An 18,080-nucleotide genomic window follows, 5' to 3' on the forward strand; every position below is an offset into this window, starting at 1 on the left:
TGTTTTTTCCATGTTATTCGAACTTTCTGTTTAGCCAAACCTGCCACAACTGGATTGGATAGAATTATCGAGATGGTACTGTAATACTTTAGATGCGAGAATGAAAGCATCCAATCGATATCTTCTTCTTGAGTTCTGCTGCCTTTGACCTACCTGTTGGTAAATAATGAGATCACAACTTTATTTATATATCACTGTATTCAAAACACAGTAGTAGAGTTTTGGAAACCCAAAAAATTAGAAATATGTTACGTTGTTATTTATGTTTGCAATTTTGTATTTAGAGTACTTATTGTTGTTCAAATAAAAATCTTCCCTGTGACTCAATTCATGTACAGTAGAGTTCCGATAGTTCGAAATGGTTGGGATCAGACCCATTTCTGATTACCAAATATTTAGAACTAAGCAAAGTTTATATTTTTTAATACACTTTTCTACTTTGGACGCTAGGCACAAGCCCGGGATTGTTTTTCACATTACTTCAGGCTAGACCTAGGGGTTGCGGCATTATCACTGAGATAAAATCCTTTGGTGATTTGTCAGGATTTGAACCTGGGACCTCAGGGACCGAAGCCCCGCGCTAACCATTAGACCAGCTTTCTCATCTAAGTGAAATGTTAACTAAAATACTCTATAAAACAAGTACATTTCTCGCCCGGAAACTACAGAAAGCTTCGACGGCGAATACTTTGCTAAGTGACAGCTTGTACTTAATAAATTAAAAAAGTAAAAAATATTGGTAAATCCTTTTTGGTTTCGGATTAAGCGGAGGTTTGGATTACCGATGTTCTGATTATCGGGAATCCACTGTATTTCCAGTAAAAATGCTTTCGTGAATAAAGAAGATTATTATTGTATTTAAATTTATTTATTTTACACTAAGCTATTAATATTTTACTAAAAACACACTTTATTACCCTCCTTGTAGCAGCAAACCTAAGTACTTATTAAACCTAATGTTATTTAAATGGATTTAAGTGTAAATCAAATCAGGCAAATGGAAATTCGTTCAGTCAGCAGGTTTGGTGCGGCGGGGGTATTTGTTACTGAGGTAGTCGATGTGATAAAAAAGATGCTAGGCCTATAGCTTACAATAAGTAGTCCTATGAGTATGATTTGGTTAAAAGCCTGCGTATTCGACGGAAATCAATAACTTACATCAGTCGGCTTACTTCAACAACGTCAATTTTTATTCAAAACTGGTAACAACTTAAACATGGGAATGGAATGCATAGTTCTATCATCAGTCAAGGATAATCAACAATATCACAGACCTGTACTCAATTGAGGAACTGAGGCTGAACAGGTCCCATGCTTTCGCCACTCGTGTCTCCAGAAAGAGTTGGCTGGTTCTGGGATCTCCACATCTATCCAGTACTCTGTTAGGTTGTTCATGATTGGAGCAAGCTGTGAGGCGTTAAAATGCAACGAAGAATTGCAGAACGATGGACCAATCGTGCCAAGTTTTGTCGGCCTGTAAAAATATTGAGTTAGTAATTTGAGTTAGTCAATAAATTAATCACAACTTTATAAGTGCATTAAATACAACGAATTGTGTCAATATACTGTTGCGGGCTTAACGGGTTCTTTACAATAAAACTTGGCGATTTTATAATAGCTATTTTATTTACACTAATAACTATCTATTTACAAATATTACAATTACCTAACACCTAACTAACCCTATCTAAACCTAGCTAATGCCTATTCTAATTTACAACGTTTCTACTTACAGCTAGCCTCTACAGGATTTATCACTACTTCTGTTACAACACTGTCACTACACTGTCACTAGTGTCACTTCACTGTATCTACACCGTCACTACACTGTCACTGCCACTAGCACTAGCACTGGTCACTAACACCGACGGGTAGATGACAATATCAAACTAAACAAAAGATTTGACGAGTTTATTAAGACTGGAAAGCCAAATTCTATGCATGACCTTGACCAAGGTCAACCAGGTGTAGGCCTAGATGTGAATAATGTAGGTGGGATTAAGTCTTGTCAGCAATTTCCCATAGTAGATCAGGACAAAAATTGTGTAAATAATCAGACATTATCTGACTCAAACCGTAGCTTGATAACTGAAACCATCCCCGGTGGTAGGCCTACTAAGCCTAAACTTGGTCAACCTAGACCTAGACCTCTGAATACTAGTTTTGCCGGAATAGTGAAAAATCCGCCTGTTGTCAAAAAGGTAGCTAATAAGAAACCTATCATTGGCACAAAAACTGATTTTGGGTCTAATGAAGGCAGTTCTAGCCTTAAAATTGTGGAGAAGAAATCGTGGTTGTTTATCTCTCGATGTCAACCAGAGGTAACTGAAAAAGTTATAGTGGACTATGTGACACGAGGTGGTATTAAAAGTGTTGACTGTGTCAAACTAACCTCTAAGTATCCGACGTATGCATCTTTCAAGGTAGGTGTACCAATTAATGACTTTGACGGTATCTTGAATGCTGATTTTTGGCCTGTAGGGACTCTAATTAGGGAATTCACTCCTAGAAAACCTGGTCCTACACATGTGAAGCCTTTTTTAGGTCAATAGTTTGCAAAGATCGTGTTGAGTCTACTGATTCTGAAATAGACTGTGTCAGGCTTAACCTATGTTTGATTAATGTTCAGTGTTTGCGGAATAAGACAATCGAACTTGAATTATTATGCTCTGACAATCAAGTAGATTTCCTTATGGTCTGTGAACATCAGTTGCTTGAAGATGAAATTGAATACTATAAAAGTATTGGTAACTTGGAACTAATTAATAGTTTTTGTCGTACGTCTGCAACTGGAGGCGTGGCTCTGTACTTCAATAATAGACTTAATTACTCTGTCAAGCCTCTGGACCTCTCAATGTACAGTGTAGAAAAAGAGGTTGAATTTTCTGCTTCAATTATTACAGACTTGTCATTGGTGGTTGTAACTATGTACCGATCACCAAGCGGTAAAATGGGTAATTTCTTTGATATACTGGAAAAATGTTTAGTATTTTTGTTGACACTAGGGAGGTATGTGATAATAGGTACCGATCATAATGTGAACCCTGTCTATTTCCCCAGTGATGCCAAGGACTTTGAGAACCTATTGCGAAGCTTTGATTTGTACGGTGTGATATCCGAGGCCACTCGTGGTGTTGCTCCTCTAGACAATATATTTACTAACATGTGTAAGACTGATTTTAAAGCAGGTGTAAGCAGAGATCAGGTGGCTGATCACAAACATGTATTTATGTACATAAACCTTCACCGTGTACATATAAATAGTCTTTGTTCTGTAGACAAGTTTGTTGATTTCAGGTCTTTTAATGACGATGCAGTACTAAATTTTACTGAATCGTTGCAGTCAAGGGCTGTTAGTGGCTTACACTTGGCCCACACTATGTTTTCTTCTCCCGAAGACTGTTTTGAGTTTTTCCTAAATAGTTTTAAATGTATTTTTGATTTCTGTTTTCCTCTAAAGAAAAAAAGAATCTCACAGCCTAAAACTAAATTGCACGCTACACCTAGCAAGATTGATTGGTATAATGAGGATTTAGCTCATCTGAAGAACTGGATCATGCTGGTCCATGAGCAGTCCACGAGTCAGCCTGAGTTACTGCCCTTGGTAAGAAGTCTGCGCAGGGAGTATCGCCACGGCATTAAAAGCGCAAAAATTTCTGCAAACGCTGCTTTCATCACAGGCTCATCCAACCCATGTAAGGCAGCTTGGAGTTTGATTAATCACAGCAGACCTCGACCAACAGTGAACTTGGAGTCGAAGTTCTCAGCAACTGATTTTAATGTATTTTTTATCCAAAGTGTCAACGATATTGTTGGGAAAATACCTGATATACCTTTTGTAGATGCCAATTTTACTGTTAATATTCCCAGGGTAAACACAAGTTTCTCTTTCACTCCCACAAAACCAAATGATATTGTAAAGATTGTTCACAACTTCAAAGCCTCTAAAAGTAGGGATGTTTATGATTTGTCAACAGATATTGTTAAGCAAGTTATACACACAGTTGCACCTGAGCTCACAATTCTGATAAACAACTGTCTTGCAACTGGTTGTTTCCCAGATGCCCTAAAAGTAGCTAAAACAGTCCCAATTTATAAAAAAGGTCCCCGTGAAAGTTTGTCTAGTTACAGACCTGTGTCTATCATACCTGTTTTTGCCAAAGTTATGGAATCTGTAATGTTCTCTCAAATGTATTCCTACTTTGAGGAGAACAATCTCCTAGTTCCCTCACAGTTTGGCTTTAGGAAAGCCAAATCGACAATATTAGCTGTAGAGTCCTTGGTGTGTGAAATTATCAAGTCTTTTGAGTCCAAAAAGTCAACACACGCAATTCTTTGCGACTTGTCACGTGCTTTTGACTGCATTCCTCACAATGCCCTTCTGGTAAAACTTAAATTCTATGGTCTAGGAGATGTTGCCCTCAAAGTGGTTTCCTCTTACCTGTCAAATAGGAAACAAGTTGTTAGTTGGAATGGGACTTTTTCAGAGAAAGGTGATGTGCTCCATGGAGTTCCCCAAGGCTCTATCTTGGGACCCCTCTTATTTTTGATTGCCATTAATGATTTGCATTACCATGTTAATAGTCACATTATTCTATTTGCAGACGACACAACTTTATTTTCGTCTGATAAAAACTGGTTCCTGGCTCAGTCAGCAGTGCATGACTCTTTGGCCTTGGCTCAGCAATGGTTCATTTTAAACAAATTAGCTCTTAATGATTTGAAAACCCAGGAAATAACTTTCAGCCTTTTGCCTAATGTACCTGAAAGTTTGTCTGTAAAACTGTTAGGTTTTGTACTGGATCCCAAGCTGTCTTGGGAAGGTCACATAGATGTCCTGTGTAAGATACTTAGCAGAGTGTTGTTCCTGCTTAGAAAGCTAATGTCTGAGCTTCCAAGGCCAACAGTTAGGCAGGCCTACCATGCTTTCTTTCAGTCTATTTTGGCCTATGGAACCAGGCTGTGGGGCCATGCCACTGGTACTCAGAGAATTCTTTTAATTCAAAAGAGAGCTGTTAGAGTAATTTCAAATGCTGGGTACCTTGACCATTGCAGACCTTTGTTTGTTGAAAATGAAATTTTGACCATTGTGAATGAGTACATTTTTCAGTGTCTGGTGGCAATAAAAGCCAGACAGGACTCTCTTCATGTAAATAGCGATGTACATAGTTATGATACTAGAAATAAGTTTGATATCTTTGTACCTAGAAATAGGCTTCAAAAATCATTGTGTTCTTTTCCTGTTTCAGGCATTAAACTTTTCAACTAATTGCCCCAAAGTACAAGAAATTTACACACAAAAAAATTCTCCACTTTTGTAAAAAATTGGCTCACTCTAAATCCTTTTTACCACATATCCGAATTTTTCAACTGTGACAAAAGCAATCTGGTGGTAACCATTTGAGTCATTTTCAGGTACACCTGCATGGTTTGTGCATGTTTTCTTGTTTTGTTTTTTGACTAGAGCTTATTTATTTGAATTGTTTGTTGATGAATTTGATTTTGCATGTTTTGTTTATTTAAATGACGAGCCTATTGTACTTGTTGTATTTAATGGCAATAAAGACTTTGACTTTGACTTTGACTTTGACGGGCGCTTGCCGCGACGATTCTCGGAAGGCTCAACTCAACTCAACTGCCGTGTGCCGGAAGACGGTCCCTTATATAAGTTTACCGTGGAACATTCTGGAGACCCCTAGTAGCTTAGACAAAGGTGTTTACAGATCACCGTGGAAGCTTCTGGTGGATGTCAAAGACCCTATTGACGTAGTCCGTTGACATGGGTCTATTGTCTTTCGGAGAACCCCGTGTTGACAACAACCCTTTTGAGACGGCGCCTGGCTATTGTTGCGCGGGACTCCTGACTTGTAACACTACCCCCTCCTTAAGACTTGTTCTGTCCCAGAACAGATTTCTCTCGAAGCTTGAGATCTTCTGGACCAATGTCTCCGGTCCCCCACGGGTTGAATACGCAGACCACAATGTCGATGCAGTGTCCTCAAAAAGTTCCTGCACCATATTTCTTACAATCTTCCATTCCAATCCATCATAACCACATCCCAGCCTGGGAATAGCAAGGTTTTTCATTCCAATCCGAAGAATTTTGTCTCGCAGGTCTTGCAGGCTTTTCTTCAACGATTCATAGGAGGGCTTCTTACTTGACGTTTCCTTCGTAACGAGGTAGAACAAATGCTGGCCGTTGCGCTTCAGGTGAAGGGTCGTGCCAATGGTGGGGCTCTGACGCTCAAGATCTTCGGTCCCTCCAAACTTTTTCCTGAAGACTGTGGCTATACCTCGCGACGCTCTCAGATCTTCTGCTAAGCAAAGCAGTGTGCCAAGGCATATTTCACTGGCAAGGTGAAGAGGTCCTTATATAACAGCCTCAATTCCTCATTTCCACGTTTTTCAGTCACGATATCTCTTGGCTCGGTTGAGAGGTTCCGAACTTGTTGTTCCTCTTGTTTGCCGTGATCTCCGTTGTAGGGCGCAAGCCTGTTGAAATGGACTAATATGGGTTTGTCGTCTGGTTGCCTCTTAATCCGGTAGATGACATCATTTAGACGGGAAATAACTTCATAAGGTCCTTCCCACGAGTTCTGGAGTTTAGGTGAATATCCACGACGCCTTCGGGGATTATGTAGCCACACGAGGTCTCCAGGTGTGAACTCTCCTCTCTCGGCCTTTACGTCATACTTCTCCTTCATCCTGTCACTTGCTCCAGATATGTTGTGACGGACTTTCTCATGTATCTCGTCTATCATCTTCCGGTTCTTAGACAAGGGAGCAACATCCTGCCACGATGGTCTTCCATTATTGTCCATCTTCCATTGCTTAGTGTGTTTTAAGCCTGGGCCCCACTTCTGGTCCTCTGACAGCTTCTTCCTGTCCCCTTCGTCGATAATGGCGGTCACACGACGAACCGATGCAATATGGTCTTCCTTGCGTGCCCAATGATTGCCGCTGTCTCCACGTTGTCTTCTGAATAGTGCATCCGCCTTCTTATGGCTCGGCCCAGTGCGATGATTTGACTCAAAGTCATACTCCTGCTTCGATTCTGGAGGGATCGAATGAGGTTTACTCCGGGGACGCCCCATCTCTCCGCAGTTCCAACAGCGTGCCTGCCAGTGACGATTTTTGAGTGCCTCCAGAACTCTCTCTACCAGGTCCTCGATGTCCAGAGGAGTTGTAGGTTCTGCGTCAGCCACGCGGACTCGGGCCTGACCTCTCACCGACTGCCGTACAGCCTCAAACTCCAGTGCCTGTGACAGTGTGACATTCAGGGTCTTTGGTCTGGCGAGCTTCACTGCCTGTTGAGTCTCAGGTTCACGTAGACCATCTAGGAATTTATCCACCGCCAAGCTCTCGTAGACATCATCTGTGACTGATGGATATGCGTTTCTCACCAGGCGAGCAATGTCGGCTTCAAACTCCTGAAGTGACTCGATAGGCTTCTGGATCCGGTTCCGCAGCTGTGATCGGTAGAGCTGGTCCATATGTCGATGTCCAAAGCGCATGTCCAATCTTCTTACTAATTCTGCGAAGTTCTTCCGCTCCGCCATTGTCATAGCATGCAGAACAGCTAATGCATAGCCCCGTAGTGCAAGACACAGCGTCGAAGCTTTTGTCTCCTCGGTCCACCCATGGACCATAGCCGCTGTCTCGAAGAGAAGCATGTAGTCCTCCCAGGGAGTCTTGCCATCGAAGTGAGGAACGACGTTCTGAGGGGCAACGGCAGCAATGGTGGGCGCTGGCTTGGAGATCGTTTCAAGGGCGTTACCCTGCTGAAGTTCGCCAGTGCTAGCCGATGACGCAGGTGTGAAGCTCCCCGATGCAGCCATCTCCTGCCGAAGCTTATCAACTAACCTATCTTCTAGATTCTTTTCTATACAGTTAACTTTCTCATCGATTTCATTTATTCTACTTTCTAAACTATCAACTTTGCTAGAATATTCGCGTAATTTGTTCAGCATTTTTGATTCTACATTTGAAATTTTTGTCTCAATGCTAGCTTCTAAGTTTTTAGCGAATTTCCCATATAGGGAATAAGCTATTACCGTAGTACTCATAGTAAGACCTGGACCCGGGACCAATTTTTTTTTCGTTTTGAGGTCCCTAGAGGCCAAAAACACCATCCGTTCAAATTCATATATATATATATATATATATTTATAAATATATATATATATATTTATATATATATATATATATTTATAAATATATATATATATATATATTTATATATGTGTCCGTTAGCGCGATAACTCGAGCAAAAACGATCCGATTTTGATGAAATTTGGTACAAACGTGTAAACCTACGTTTATTCGAACGAGTTCGTGAACCAGCATGATCGGACCATGGGAACCCCCCGTTTATGGGGGGTTTTATGGGTTAAAAATGGGGTTTTCCCACTTTTGACTAAAAAAACATAAAATTTTGCAATTTCTTTCCAAACTATTTTGTAGAGCTTAACCCTAGCAGTGGCCAATGTTAGAAGTGGGGAATGGCCAACCCATTTTGGCGATTTTGCAGACCTTTTTTTGAAAATTCGTAAAAATTCAACCGTACAAGTAAACCTAGCCAACCTCATATTCATTTTGTTTGGAAAGAACAGGAGAATCTAGAAATAGTAATATCATAATGATTTAGACAGTGTATTTTATCGATAAAGTGAAAAAAATAAAAAAATTTGAATTTTTTTTTTGAAATTTCAAAAGCGGCCTTGGTATTTTTTTTCTACGGATTTCTTTATGGGAAATTCATTATATACATTTTGTAGAAAATCTAATTCCCTACATAGAAATATATAACATGTTAGGAAAATATTTTTTTTTTATAAGTTTTTGGGGCGAAATATAATGACAAACGGAGAACCGAAAAAATTGAGAACCGTACAGTGTTAGTTTATGTTGTAAAAAGTTCTATAATACATGTGTATACTAATAATGATATATACATGTTTGTAAAGCTAATGAAGTAAGGAATCAAAAAAAGTCATAAAGTTTATGGTAAAAATAATTTTTTACCTATAAACATACGTATATAAAATAATGTTTATATATTTTAGCGATTTCTCGAAAAACAAAATTCACAGTACTTAGTATACAACTTTTGTACCAAATTTTTTTACTTCAAACCAACATAATAATCTTGTAGTGTATTCAATTACCAACATAAAAATGTATAACATGTTAGAAATATTTTTTTTGTAGGTACGTAATAGGGACATAATAATACAATAACCGCAAAACCGCAAATAAGTGTAAACTATAGCCTACAGTGTTTGCTTGTGTTGTGAAACATTATGTAGGCTGATGATATGTAGCCTACATATTTGTAAAGCCAATGAAGTAAGGAATCCAAAAAAGTCATAAGTATGATGGTAAAAAGTTATTTTCACCTATGATTATGTAGGCCTATCAATTTGAGAACGTTTTGAATTTTTTGCGCATTTCGAGAAAATGGAGTGTACAGTATTTAGTAGCCTATATAATTTTTTACCAAATTTTTTACACCCAAACCAATATAAACATGTTGTAGTGTATTCATTTACCTTTATAAAAATGTATAACACCTTGGGTAAATCATTATAACCCCTCTGAATGTCAGAATCGTCATTTTTGGACATGATGCTAACAAAATAGCCTACAGTAGTAGGCCTATTTAGTATAGGCTATAACTTTTTTACAAAATTGTTTACCCCCGAACCATTATAAACATGTTGTAGTGTATTCATTTACCTTTATAAAAATGTATAACACCTTGGGTATATCATTATATAGGTACAACAATCTCTGAATGTCAGAATCGTCATTTTAGGACATGATGCTAACAAAATACAACCTTTTATGAACACTATTCCACACAATTCAGTAATATTTATGCTTGAAGATAACTGTTATACACACACACAACACTTCACTTACACTAACACTACGAACTAATAACATATTTAGTAATAAATCGCGGATAAAACTATTACGGCAACAACAAAAACAAACAATGGCAATACAAGACAGCTGACAGACTGTGGCAGTAATGACTCACTTCCGTCGTCTACATCACTGTCTACATGCGAGCATACAGAAATAACCCTGAGTGCAGGGCTGCCACTCTCTGAATCTAAATTTCTTCCTCTTCAAAATGATATACTATATGACTAGTAATAATAACTTTCACTGTATATAATTCGTATTTTCCATACTGTCACCAGACGACTGTTGGCCATTTGTTAGAAATTTCGAAAACAGCTGTTTTCATAAAATCGTACCGATTGTGCAATCAATATTTAGTTATAAATATCACTACCACAATGAAGATAAAATCAATGGCTATCCAGTGGTATCACCCGCAACATCCCAAGACGAAAATTACCCGAGCAGGGTAATGCCAAACAAGACGTGTTTTGCCAGTTCCCAAGTGTCGGCTGCAAAAGTCGTACCGCGCCAAAATTTCATTTGATTTCTAATCGTCGTGACATTGTTATATACCTGCTACAGGGTTTGTTTATGTAATCAAATGAAAGTTCAGAATGTGATCTTTCGAATGGTATATATATTATTCTAATCTGAGTTGATTGTAAGTGTTTTTTTTACCGTTAAAAAAATGTCGGCCCATACCGTAACCAGACGACTTTGGCCATTCTAAGCATCAACGTCATACCGTAACCAGACGACGGTTGGCCACTGCTAGGGTTAAAAAAACAAATAATTTAGTATATTGAAGCGTTATAATGCACCTAATGGTTACGGAGAAAATTTCAAAAAAATGTAAATTTAAAATTCCCATGTTATTCTTATGGAGAATAAGTAAACTGTTGTAGTTTGCTTGTTTATTAACATTTTTTGCCCAAATTTGGTAAATGTTTTTATTTCTTACTAACTATTAACATTTTACATAAAAAACACTTTTACCCTCCCTGTTGCAGCAAACCTAAGTATGTGTTAAACTGATTGTATTTAAATAGGGAATAAATGTGATATTTTTAAGGAGACATTTTAGTGTAAATCCAATCAGGCAAATGGAAATTCGCTTAGTCTGCAGTTTTGCTGCGGCGGGGGTATTGTTATTTTCTGACATTTTTGACTCAATGCTAGCTTCCAGGTTTTTGCTATTTTCTGACATTTTAGACTCGATATTAGCTTCTAGGTTTTCTAACGTTTTACTAGTTTCCGACATTTTTGACTCTAGGTTTTTAAGCATTTTGTTCATATCAGATGTTTCAAATAAAAAGTTATCTGGATCTTCACCTGCATCAGTCAAAGCTTGTTTAAGGCGTGCCTGAAGGGCTGATTTAGTTCCATTGGTATCTAGATCACGTTCTTCTAATTCTCTTCTAAGATCAGCTACTTTTAATTCATCAAGTTTTACACCTTTAAAAGCCATTCTTCTACCAAACAATTACAACTATTTTTACAATAAATTGTTATTTTTCAGATGATACAAGTTCATTAATAGCAATAAATTAATTTTTCTGTACACAAATTTATGACACAAACTACTAATATGTAACAAAAACCCTGATTCTTTACTAATATCTAATACGACTAAAATAAAACCCAATATTTTACAATAAAAATCGCCAAAATAATGCCGCTTTCTGACACCAATTGTTGCGGGCTTAACCGGTTCTTTACAATAAATCTTGGAGATTTTATAATAGCTATTTTATTTACACTAATTACTATCTATTTACAAATATTACAATTACCTAATACCTAACTAACCCTATCTAAACCTAGCTAATGCCTATTCTAATTTACAACGTTTCTACTTACAGCTAGCCTCTACAGGATTTATCACTACTTCTGTTACAACACTGTCACTACACTGTCACTTCACTGTATCTACACCATCACTACACTGTCACTGCCACTAGCACTAGCACTGGTCACTAACACCGACGGGCGCTTGCCGCGACGATTCTCGGAAGGCTCAACTCAACTCAACTGCCGTGTGCCGGAAGACGGTCCCTTATATAAGTTTACCGTGGAACATTCTGGAGACCCCTAGTAGCTTAGACAAAGGTGTTTACAGATCACCGTGGAAGCTTCTGGTGGATGTCAAAGACCCTATTGACGTAGTCCGTTGACATGGGTCTATTGTCTTTCGGAGAACCCCGTGTTGACAAACAACCCTTTTGAGACGGCGCCTGGCTATTGTTGCGCGGGACTCCTGACTTGTAACAATACAATGTCAGTTTTTTGAGTTATGGGATTAAAAAGATAAAAAATGTACTTAAGTCTCATTTGACTTTTGAAAGGTTGAAATGTACCAAAAATAAATACAGTACTATCTATTTAAGGGATCTACAGGGTGACCGTTAAGTCTTAGGACGACTTTATAACTTTTAAACGACAAACGATATCACAACCACATTTGGTATACCGTTACTGGAAATTGGGAGCTACTTTTCTGTGTGCATGGTGGTCGGATATCACCTTTGGGGGACGGGCCCGTCGGGGGTCAGAAGAAAATCTTTAATGACAGCCTATGTTGAGTTGTACATCATTTTAAAGGTCTACTTCAACTGAAAACAATGCCGCAAACCGCACTTCAAAAAGTTGATCCTGCGCAAAATGGTAGATGTTCAAAGATTTTCAAAATTAGCCAATTTCTTTAAATTAAAACACTTTTTTAAATCTTTAAACAACTGTCATTTTTTAACGGATGGTCCTTTTGAAGTACAGTTTGCGGCATTCTTCTTTGCTTAAAATTCCCTTTAAAATGATCTCCATAACTTCACATTAAGTGATCCAAATAACTCTTCAGGGCGACGGCCCACAAGGAGTCGGAAGTAAATCTTGAATGGAAGCATAGGTTGATATGCGCATCAAATTAAAGGTATTTATTAGTAGAATACAATGCCGCAAACCGTACTTCAAAAGGACCATCCGTTAAAAAATGACAGTTGTTTAAAGATTTAAAAAAGTGTTTTAATTTAAAGAAATTGGCTAATTTTGAAAATCTTTGAACATCTGCCATTTTGCGCAGGATCAACTTTTTGAAGTGCGGTTTGCGGCATTGTTTTCAGTTGAAGTAGACCTTTAAAATGATGTACAACTCAACATAGGCTGTCATTAAAGATTTTCTTCTGACCCCCGACGGGCCGTCCCCCAAAGGTGATATCCGACCACCATGCACACAGAAAAGTAGCTCCCAATTTCCAGTAACGGTATACCAAATGTGGTTGTGATATCGTTTGTCATTTAAAAGTTATAAAGTCGTCCTAAGACTTAACGGTCACCCTGTATAATTAGGGTCAACTAAACACAGAAAAGATTGTGTTCACAAAAGCAAATAAAATCTCCAGGCTGAAAGGTAGACTATACATTTTATAAAATGACTTTGAAAAGAATATAAAATTACTCATTTTTTTACTCTCTCTTAAACTCATAAGTACCATCCTTAGATAAAAATGCAGAGACGGTGAACTTTTTGTATAGCAATGTTTTGTGTATCGTCTGCAGTTTTGTGTGTCGTGTAAAGTTTTGTGTGATCCTGTGCCAGATTGGACTCATATTCAGGTAAGCCTGCTATCCATACAAAAAAATCCAACAAACGTAGACCCTTGTGCTCTATTCTTATCGTCCTTTTTTTCAGAGAATAGTTTTGTCTCTAAAAAGACTTGCAGGTGGAGTAGGCAGTACCTAGGTTTCCCCAATATGTTACACCTCTAACTGTAAATATGAGACTAGTCGCTTAGTCTCATGGTAAGACCTGGACCCGGTACCGATTTACTTTTTCGTTTTGAGGTCCCCAGAGGCCAAAAACACCATCCGTTCAAATCTATAAGTATAAAAGAGGATGTTTGTATATATATTTGGCAGTGATAAACTCAGACACCGCTGAACCGATTGCCACGAAACTTGGTACATACGTGTAGAATTTCATGGAACAGGTTTATACACCATCAATTTCGTGATCCGTCCCACCAGTGGCTCTGGAGTTTCCCATGTTAACCTTATGAGAAATGGAATTAATGAATCTTAACAGCTGTTTCAATTAAACAAGTTTGTTCTGTTCTATGATGTTCAATAGCATTAAAGTTACAAGGATTACCAACAGGGTGCAGCACTATTATTTCTTTTACATTTATGACAACAGCTAAGCGAACGAACCTCAAACTGGAGGCGAGTTAGCGTAGCGAACGAGCTCCAACCTAAAGGTGAGTGAGCGTAGCGAACGAACTTCAACCAGGACGTGATTGAGCCATGCGAACGAGATCATCTTGAAAATTAAGAAGTTAAACGGGGCAAAGCCCGCGGGTTACAGATAGTTCATATATATTTATATATGTGTCCGTTAGCACTATAACTCAAGCAAAAATGATCCGGTTTTGATGAAATTTGGTATAAACCCACATTTATTCGAACGAGTTTGCAAACCAGCATGATTGGACTATGGGGCAGGAGTTTATGGGGGTTTTATGGGGTAAAAGTGGGGTTTTCTCATTTTTCACCCTGAAAACATAACATTTTGCAATTTCTTATTTATAAACCTTTTTGTAGAGCTTAAAAAAAACAAATAATTTAGTATATTGAAGCATTGTTGCATGCCTAACGCTCATGGAAAAAATCTCGAAAAAGTGAAATTTTGAAATTACCATGTTATTCTTATGGAGAATAAATCAACTATTGTGGCTTGCTTGTCTATGGACATATTTTAATGAAATTTTGTTTACTTCATACTAAGCTACTAATATTTCAATAAAAAAACCTATTTTTTCCAATTAAAATTAATGATTTTAAATAGGAAATAAATCTGACAATTTTAATAATTTAGTGGAATTCCAGCCAGGTAGATGAAAATTCGCTTAGTCTGCAGGTTTGCTGCGGCGGGGGTATTATTTGAGATTTTGTTGTTTAGTTTCTTGTACAATAAAAATAACATAAAAACTGATTTTTTCAAAATCGGCTCAAATGTTTTGATTAAAATTTTGTATAGCATGTTATGGTCCTTTTAACTCTAAACAAAATTGTACAACCCCCCAATCCTGTAAAAACTAGGGTTCCAAAATTATTGCAACATATGTGATTTTACCAATAAAATACCTTTTTTACCCCCACCGCTTGCACATGATAAAGGTTTCTGACAAGCCAATGGTCTAGAAAGTATCTGTCAGTTTGCTGATACAGCTTATTTATTACAATGCCACTCACCAGATGCCATGTATGGTCCAGATGTCCTTCTGCTTGGGCAATGCACAAGTGTGGTTGGTAGGACTGGTCTCTTCCCACTCCATACATACTGTGTTGGGCCATTGCTGAGTGAAGATCAGCAGATCCCATTCATTGCTGTTGTACACATGGTTGATTCTGGAGCCCCTGTAATAGCAATGAAAAATTCTTTCAAATCTACGCATTATGACAGTTTTTTTCTCATAACGTATAAGCTTTCTGTAAATACTTACACAGTGTGCAGTGTGGTATTTCTCGTTTTTATTCACAATGTAGCAGTGCGTTGATTGAACAGAAGGGCGAGAGAGACCATGGAGTATAGGAAAAGATGTGTTTATTTCATCAAAGTTCAATTGTCATAATGCAGTAAAAACAATGAGGATGGCAAATTTCTTTATGTTTTCTATCTCTCACTTGATAACTCCTGTGTATACCTTTAGCTTCTGGATGGCGAAGAATAATAAACAATTTTATTGCTTTCCCAATAACTGGTCGTATTTCAACAAAGTAGAACTAGGATAGATTTTGAAAAAAAAAATAGAACATGTCAAATTACTTAGATGCAGCATTGACTCATACTCAATCTGCTAAAATTACATAACCCCGTACTAACAATTAATTTCTGGCCCTTGCAGATTTTGTTTGGATGGATATTGTTGTGTAAATAATAATAAATAAAAAGGACAAAATCAAGTTTAATTAAAGTTCAGCCCATTTTGGCATACATACATAAGGACAGACTCATTGCTAGTCATTCCTCTTTTCCTAGTTGGCAATCCTGCCAGTGACGTAGCATTACCTACTCCTTTTTCCTCTTATCTCTTCTTCTTGCCAATGTCAATACACATTCCCGCCCGCTACCGCTTATCACGCACCAGTTTGTGCCTTGAACTTTCTTTATACCGTGATCGGTTTTAAATTCAACAATTATCGTGTCTCGCCTCTGGGATTATCTTTGTGTCCGTGAACGACGTTATCCACTACGGCAGGATGATCTTCGCTGGACCAAGGGGCCCCTGAGAATTCTACACTCCACACTCCAGGCCGCCGACCACGCTTCGTACAGAGAAGAAAGGATCGGTCGTGAGTGATACTTCAATTTTAATATTAGATAAGACTTCATTAATTATTTTCTTTCAAGTTTCAGATGTGTCATTTTACTGCTCAATTTATTAAAACGTCATAATACAATACAGTCCACTAATTAAATTACGCAACTAATTCAATTCTCAAACAATCCATAACATATTTGGCCTTACGAGTCGGATTATAAACTATTTCGCTATGGATATTGTTATTCAATCAAATTCATTTTAACTGAAACTCAGTTTTATTTTAATCATCCAAAAAGTAAAGCTATGAACATTTCAATCTCGAACAGGAATTTTCATTCAAGATAACAAGTTTCGTGAGTTTGCCGGTATTTCCAACAGGGATGCCAATCGCTGGTGCACAAACTATCAATATCCCTACTTTTCCCACATATCCCGTACGTTCTAGAAAAATCCCTGAAAATCCCTAAAAAAATTCCTAAAATCCCTGAATATCCCTTAAGATCTAAAAATATCCCTGCATCAAAAATTATCCCTATTATCCCGTTTTTACCTTTGTTTACATTTTTAAACAATGAGGTTATATTGACATTTATTAATGAGTGAAATTTATTGAAGTGAATTTTCCTGCCGTTTCATTTAACTTGTGTACACTCATGAAGATTGAAATTGAAAATTGACTCTTTAAAAATTACTGAATATAACTTGAATTCTCTGTGAAACTTGTATCCTCAAGATACTATTTATATTGAAGATTTTACATTTTATTTTATTTCCTGAAGAAGCATATTCTTATTTATTTTTACAATTCAAGAGGATTTAAGATTGATCTACTGCACACATTATCCTTTGTTAATCAGTGCATAATACATGCAAGTTGATAAGCTCACAGTAGAGATTGAAGATTGTTTCTACAGTATCAATATTGATTAAATTTAAATTACTCTGTAAAACTGGGAGTAACTATCAATAGATGCATTGAAGAAAAATATTAATTTTACGGTCAATTTATTTACTGCATTGAACATTACCTCAATTCAAGCACTGTCTATCCTACTATTGAATATTATCAAGTCAATATATGAATGAGTCTGATCTCTGTTCATATGATCATTGGATATTAAGCTTAGCCTATTACTCTATATATATTCTGACATTTATATGCATTTTCATGTGTCAGTAATAATTTCTCACTCAATTTCAGTTGAACTAATGTGTTCTGAAAATTTCCTCATTGCTTAAATAGGCTAATTAATTTCTCTGTGGTATTTTTACAATTATTAGTCCTACAATTATTGGAATTTGGAATAGTGAGAACATGGTTTACACAATCTTTTGTTGCCAACCGCTAACTTCAATTTTATGCACCTAGTGTCCATACTATTTGCCTTGTAATATTTATGCAAACAAAATGCCTCCATTGCGCTTTTGTAATTTTACCAAGCAAGCTTCTCTGATATAACTAAGGTTGAATTCTTTTGAACAACAAGTTACTGCATTCTCAGAGAAGACGGATCCTCTACTAGAAGCAGACTTAGCAAAAATCAAAATTATTGATGAAACTGCTACAAAGAAATGTAATGATTTTGAGTCAATGGTTAGTAAATTATATAGTGCTGATAAACCAGATGAAGATATTAAGGATGCTGATTTTGTTAAACTCCAAGATGAAATCTCTGATCTTTATATTAAAATCCACAGCCTCTGTGCGATTCTTGTTCCCAAAGCGGATCCCAGACTGGACCAATCTTATTCCAGTGTCAACAGCGGTACAGTAGAATTTACAGGTGTAAAACTCCCTACTCTTAAGCTAGGTGAATTCTCTGGCCAAGCTGACAAATGGATAGCTTT

The 18,080-nt window shown here is 37.3% G+C and overlaps 1 protein-coding gene across 1 annotated transcript in view; it reads right to left on the reverse strand.

Moving 5' to 3' along the window:
• Positions 1 to 18,080, reverse strand: part of LOC128982169 (ribonuclease Oy-like) — a 39,540-nt gene that overhangs the window by 9,345 nt on the left and 12,115 nt on the right. The window contains exons 3-4 of the mRNA XM_054401226.1: positions 15,160 to 15,324; positions 1,275 to 1,474 (exon numbers count right to left, since the gene is read on the reverse strand). Coding sequence (XP_054257201.1) covers positions 1,275 to 1,474; positions 15,160 to 15,324 — 365 coding nt within the window. The remainder of the gene's footprint in view (positions 1 to 1,274; positions 1,475 to 15,159; positions 15,325 to 18,080) is intronic.

The sequence above is a fragment of the Macrosteles quadrilineatus genome, unplaced genomic scaffold, assembly GCF_028750875.1.
Source record: "Macrosteles quadrilineatus isolate MER2022 unplaced genomic scaffold, UCM_ALF_1.0 Scaffold_143__1_contigs__length_268001, whole genome shotgun sequence".
Taxonomy (NCBI): domain Eukaryota; kingdom Metazoa; phylum Arthropoda; class Insecta; order Hemiptera; family Cicadellidae; genus Macrosteles; species Macrosteles quadrilineatus.